This window comes from Arachis duranensis, chromosome 5, assembly GCF_000817695.3.
Source record: "Arachis duranensis cultivar V14167 chromosome 5, aradu.V14167.gnm2.J7QH, whole genome shotgun sequence".
Lineage (NCBI taxonomy): Eukaryota > Viridiplantae > Streptophyta > Magnoliopsida > Fabales > Fabaceae > Arachis > Arachis duranensis.
Window position 1 is genome coordinate 12,029,727 of NC_029776.3, and position 6,380 is coordinate 12,036,106.

Here is a 6,380-nt window from a genome sequence, read left to right on the forward strand (position 1 = left end):
TGGCAGTGTCTTTTTCAGATGATAGCTGGAAATTTGATGAATTGAAGACTCCACCAGACTCTGAGGATGAAGCAGACCCAGCTGTGAATTCCATCTTCAATGATACTGCCAAGTTTGGACATGTGAGATTAGAGCTAGGTAAGGAGTTTACCACTAGGGATGCTTTTAAGAAAGGGGGTTAGAAATTATACATTACAAGATGGTAGGGGTGTAAGGTACAAGAAAAATGATACTACTAGATGTAGAGTGGTATGCAAGAATGAAGATTGTCCTTGGATGGTGTTTTGTTCTTATAGCAAATCGAATGGATGTTGGCAGATTAAGACCTTTAATGATGATCATACATGTGAGAGAACTTTCAAGAATAGATGTGCAACTAGGTCTTGGGTAACTGATGTACTTGTTAAGAAGGTTAGGAAGCTCCCAACATTTAGACACTGTGAGGTTTTTAATTACTTTAAAGAAAAAACTAGAATACAACTGTTTAAGACTACAATTACAAGAGCTTTGGGTGATGCAAGGAAAATAGTGAGGGATGATGAAGCTGCAGAATATGCTAAACTTAGAGATTATGCAGAAGAGCTGTTGAGATCTAATCCGGGTTCAACTGTCAAGTTAGGTGTTAGTCCAATGCCTAACGGAGAAGGTGTATTTGAAAGGTTTTATGTCTGTTTGCATGGATGCAAGAAAGGTTTTGTGGGTGGATGTAGACCCTTGATAGGACTTAATAGGGCTTTTTTAAAGACCTATTATGGAGGATGGCTGCTGTGCGCCATGGGTTAGGACGCGAATAATCATGTTTACCCAATTTCATGGGCAATTGTTCATAGGTAACAAAGGTTGCTAAAGATGCTGCAAATAAGGGTGACACTGGTTCTAAAGGTAACAAATGTGAGGTTGTTACTGAAGAATGTGAGGTTGGTGCTGAAGGATGACAAATTGATACTCAAACAGAAGTTGCTGCTGAAGGGGGTTTAGGAGCTGAACAAGAACTTGCAACTCAAGTAATAATAGTATTAAAAACATTAATAAAAATTAGAGCTTGAGTTAATAAATCTGGAAACAAACAAATCCATTTTCTTGTTAACTTGAGAGGATATGTTTTTGGTCAACTAATATGATTCTTGACAGTGTCATCATCCATATAATGATACTTTTATTGTTGTTTATGATATCATAGGCTGCAAAGACTACAAAGAATGTCAAGAAAGGGCATCTAAGAACTAAAAGTGAGAGACACATAGACAAACTCCCTGTCAAGAGGACAATTTCATCCACTGCTGCTACTGTTGCGGCTGCTCCACATCCAACTGAGATTTCAAGAGAGACTATTCAAGGAGCTAGTGCAGCAACCTCTGAAAAACTGGCCTCCTTCTTGAAATTTGTTCCAACTCCAGGATTCAACCCACCAAGAAAAAATGTCTAACTAGCACAAAGTGTAGTGGCTTTTTGAGTTCATGTTGTTGTAGTTGAATGCTATGGTTAAACAATCCTGTCTTTTTGTAATGTAACCTTTGAAACCTGTATGCATGGCCTTTGAATGTTATTATGGCCTATGATGTTTTGGGTTGTGATAGTATGTTATGCACAATGTGCTTTAGCACAAACAACACTTGTTCCATATTCCGGAATTAGTTATGTTAAATTAATGAAGTTTTTGGTTTAGTTCATGTTATGATTTATCTCTTTCTAGTTTAGTTGAACACAATTTTAGCAGAATAAGTGCAGCATCAAGAGTTGAACTCATGTCAAATTAGTGTTTCATTTTATTTCATTCCATCTTCATCAAGACATTACATACCACTTAAGAAATTTAAAATTTCATAACATAATCATCATTTCTTGAATATAAACCCCAACAAACTAAAACCTAAACACACACCAAAAGTAACTACAGAAGCTAGCAGCACCATCGTCATCATCATCACGGTCTTAACATCACTCTCCAAGCTTGTCATCCTCCAACTTAAATCATGCAAAACTTCTAGTGGAATGGGTGTTGCACAAACTTGTTCTTCACATCCATGAGCCCAACAAAAAAAAAATTACAATGAATTTCATCCTGCAAAGTAAAAAATGCAGGTGAATCCAAACTCAAACTCAAACCATCTTAACATTGTCTTCACAGCCATAACCTTACCTCATAGTTCGGACAACCATAAAATGGTCTACCAGAATTTTCTGCCGTTGTTGAGTACTTCATCACTGTTCGAAGCCCGCAATTACAGAAAACAACGTTCTTACCTTCCCTATTGCGCATTCCTTTGTTGCCATAAGGTCTGCCTGCAGAGTTGTTCCTACTTGAGCTACTTTGACTTCTCTCGCCACCACCCATCATCACTCACACAAACAAAAAATCAATTTGGGTTTTAGGGCGAAGAAGAGAAGGAGAGTCGAAAACAGAAGAACATAGCATACAGTTTGAAGAAGGGAAGATAATTAGGGTTTTATAATTGAAATGGACTAATTTGGGTAATATTAGGCAATTCCAGATACCAATTTGAATCAAATTCAACTTTGGCATACATCAGCATACAGCTGGAATGCCCACATGACAGTTAACGTTCCACATCAGCAATGTTTAGACGGCACTTCTGCGAGGGACTAACGAAGACGCACGTTTCTGAATTTAAGGAATTTAGTTGGTCATTTATAAAAATTAAGTACTAAATTGAATACCAATTTAAAATTCAGGGATCATTTTAGACGTTTACTCTTATTATCTTTGTCGGATAAGTATTCCCTTTATAAATATTCTTGTCTTGTTGTAATGGGGAATATCCTCAAATCCAAGTGTAACAACTAATAAATTGCACTGTTAATGTTATAATAAAATAGTGTCAAATGGAATACTGTCATACTGTTAACAAGGACGGCGAGTACCACTGTCTTTTCAAAGGAAAACAATTCTTCCGGTGGCTTTTTGTCAGCCGCTAATTTTGTCTATTTATACCGCCAACCAATCTTATATATTATCTTATTCTATATAAGAAATTACAAAATTAATTTTTATTCTAACAAATAATTTCAACACCAAGATCTTGCTGTTACTTGGACCTGCCAGTTTATACACATTATCTAATGACTCAAAATTGTCACAATTAATCAAATTATATATACCCATCAACTTGATATTACTTAGATTATACTTTACACGTTAATTGATAACGGTTTTCAAACCTCAAATTAAACATGGTTTAGGTTTCAAAGCTAATTTTCAACCTTAATCTACGGTCTAAATTTAAATTCCCTTTTGTGCGATACGTAATATATCATTATTATGCATGGCGGAGGCTGCTTATTCTTCCTTAGCTTGCTCAATTTTTCTAATTTGGGTAGAAATGAAACATATGTCATTGAATTAACACACTAGCCATGATAAAGACCTTGTAAAGGGGATATAATATGTTGTTGACCTTGTACTTCATTGGTTGTTATGCTAAAAGGAATATTCAATGAGTAATAATTTGTAAGTATCTCTTAATCCAAGTTTTTGTATCAAGAAGTAAAGTAATGAAGTATGATATTTTAAGCAGTCATAGATTGAGGGTTACTTAACCGAACAAATTCAGAAAGCCGTTTCAACTTTCAATTACCAAGATTAGACTAAGGAAGTTTCAACTGAATGCGTAACTTGGAGAATTTTTTTAAAAATTAATTGATAGATGTACGCATACCAATACCAATACCATTGTATTGTAGCTAGTAGCAAGTAGCTAGCTCATGCGGTTTTCTCTCAATAAGAAACATTCCTCAGTTGAAAAAGGAAGAAACATCGTAGAGGCCACTAAAGTTGATCAAAACATAGAACATTCTAAACTAGGTCAAATTCTACGTGTGGAACTGGAAATTCTGGAATAAAATAAAATAAAATAAAAGGCATATATCCACCTGAAGAAGAATAATCAAAGCACGCGATTTGTCAATTTTTCGTTGCGAAACAACCGACACACAAGACTCCAGCTTGCATTGCCTACTTCACAAATCACAACGCGCAATCCTACTGCCCACCAACCCATCTTATCCCCACGCCCCAAACACCCTCTTACCCATGTTTTCTCTTCTTTTTCTCTCTTCTAATTAGCTTTGCTCATTTTTTAAATCGGTGAAGACTTATATTATGTTATCTTTGGTATAAAATTGATAATTAAAAATGATTAAATAATTTAGTATATTTAATAATTTTTAATTATTAATTTCGCATGATATGTGACTTTTGACCTTCTTAATTTTATGCTTTTTTTTTTCTCTTTTTGTTTAGTGTATATTATCTATACACATGGAATCGATTCCTTATCAACTGTTATAAGAAAAATAATTCCATTCAAATTCAATTCTCCTAAATTTACAAGTAAGAATAATTCGATCAACCTAGAGAAATAAATGAATATATATCTTTTGAATCGTCCAATCTATCTGATATATTTAGATTAATCTATATATTACTTAAAAAATTACCTTAGTCAGCTAGGTTCTATTGAATGTACCTGTTACCTAGATTATTTTTTTATTTGTAATTTTTTATATAGTAGGAATACATAAGGAGTACATAGTATATAAGGGGTTAAAAAAATACAAATAAAAAAAATAATCTAGGTAACGGTACCAAAAAAAATGTTATCAAACTAAAGAATCAGAGAATTGTTTTGACGAAATCAGAGAGCATTTGCAATGTTCTTGTTCATCATCCTCTGCGAAATTTGGTTGCGCCACATCCTGAGAAGAAGTAAGATCCTTTGCTCTAAGTGCTTGAGCTTCCCAATTGGTTAGAACCAAAACAAACGTCATAGTCACCATACATGAACCCTGAGCACCCAATAGGCCAAGCCACAATCCTTTAAAGTCAAAACCACCATAGAAGCTTAACCAAACCGCAATGGGCATTCCCACAAGGTAAAAGCAACCTAAGTTTATGTTGGCTCCCAGTTTTGGTCTTGCCGTTCCCCTCAGAACACCGCAAACCGTCGTTTGAGGACAGTTTCCGAGCTCGCACAGCCCTATGATCGGCAACACCATTGACGTTAGAGCAATGATCTGTGAATCCTTTGTGAACATCGAAGCCCACACGTTCCTCACCGAAATTGCAAACACCAATGCGGAGAATCCCAATAAGAAGCTGAAACAGAGTCCCACAATTGCTGCAAGCTTCGCTCTCTTGGGATTCCCTGCACCAAGTTCGTTTCCAACTCTTGTAGACACGCCGAAGCTCAACGAAGATGGGAAAATGTATATCAATGCAGTTGTTTGGATCAAAACCCCCATTGACGCAACGGTTGCTTGAGGATTGATCAACAAGCCGCAGAGTAAGATCATAATCTCGTACCACCACCATTCCAAGCACACAGAGACGCAGCTAGGAATCGCGAGACTCAGTAGTTGCTTCCATCCCTTGAAGCATTCAGAAGAAACACCGGTCCATGTCTTGGTGTGAATCCCTGAAACCCATATGTAGATAATCAGAGACGCCACAAGGTTGAAGTTCGTCCAAACAGCGCCTAACGCGATTCCTCTGATTCCAAGGCCAAGAACAGAGACTAGTAGGTAGTTGATTGGGACGTGGAGAAGAATCGAAAGAAGCGCGGTGTATGTAAGAGGGAGAGTTATGGATTGGGTTCTGAGATAGATTCTGAGGGGATGGAGCAGCGATTGCGCAAGGAGATCGGGAAGAGAGAAGAGAATGAAGGATTGAGCTTCGGTGGCTATGTCGTGTTGCTGGCCACAAAAGAGGAGAATCTTTTTCATGTTAAGCCAAAGAGCGGCAATGAAGGTTGAAGTGAGGAGGAGGAGAAGCACTGTCCTCTGCATGGTGAGGCCCAAGAGCTTGTACCTTTTGGCGCCAAAAGCCTGGCCGCAGATTGGGTCCATGCCGACGGCGAGGCCGGAGAGAAGAGAGTAGCCGGTGATGTTGGCGAATCCAATGGCTAGAGAGCCTCCGGCCAAGGCAAGGTCGCCGAGGCGGCCGAGGAAGATCATGGAAATGACGGAGCGAGAGTAAAGTAGTAGGCCAGTTAGGACCATGGGTAACGATATCTTGGCTATGCACTTTGCTTCTTTGATTGCTTCTGATAAATGATTGGTTGTGTTGTTTTTGTGGGGCTTTTGTGTTGTTGTTGGGGTTTTAGGGATCAAATGAGTAAGCATGTCAGGGGTTTTTCCTTCTTGCCCTTCATTGCATTCACGCATACACATAGTTGTAGCTGTGGAAGATGATGATAACTTGCACATGGCTGTGTGAGAGAGAGAGAGAGAGAGGTGTTTGTGTTTCTGAGAATCCGCGAGAGTGTTGCAAGCAAGGTTGGGTTTAAAAGGGGAGATAATACTGTTTTCAATTTGGACTTGTTTGCAGCAAATACGGACTCGCTATTTCTGCATCAAACCAT

At 37.8% G+C, this 6,380-nt stretch overlaps 1 protein-coding gene across 1 annotated transcript; it reads right to left on the reverse strand.

The window, feature by feature from the left end:
• Positions 1 to 4,573: 4,573 nt before the first annotated feature.
• Positions 4,574 to 6,293, reverse strand: LOC107488068 (protein DETOXIFICATION 49). Its single transcript, XM_016108765.3, has one exon. It carries the CDS (start codon positions 6,223 to 6,225, stop codon positions 4,621 to 4,623), a length of 1,605 nt encoding a protein of 534 aa, XP_015964251.1. The 5' UTR covers positions 6,226 to 6,293; the 3' UTR covers positions 4,574 to 4,620.
• Positions 6,294 to 6,380: the final 87 nt, after the last annotated feature.

What these genes read in the sequence shown, in the direction of transcription:
- LOC107488068 (XM_016108765.3), bottom strand. Translation starts at nt 6,225, where the DNA reads ATGTGCAAGTTATCATCATCTTCCACAGCTACAACTATGTGTATGCGT.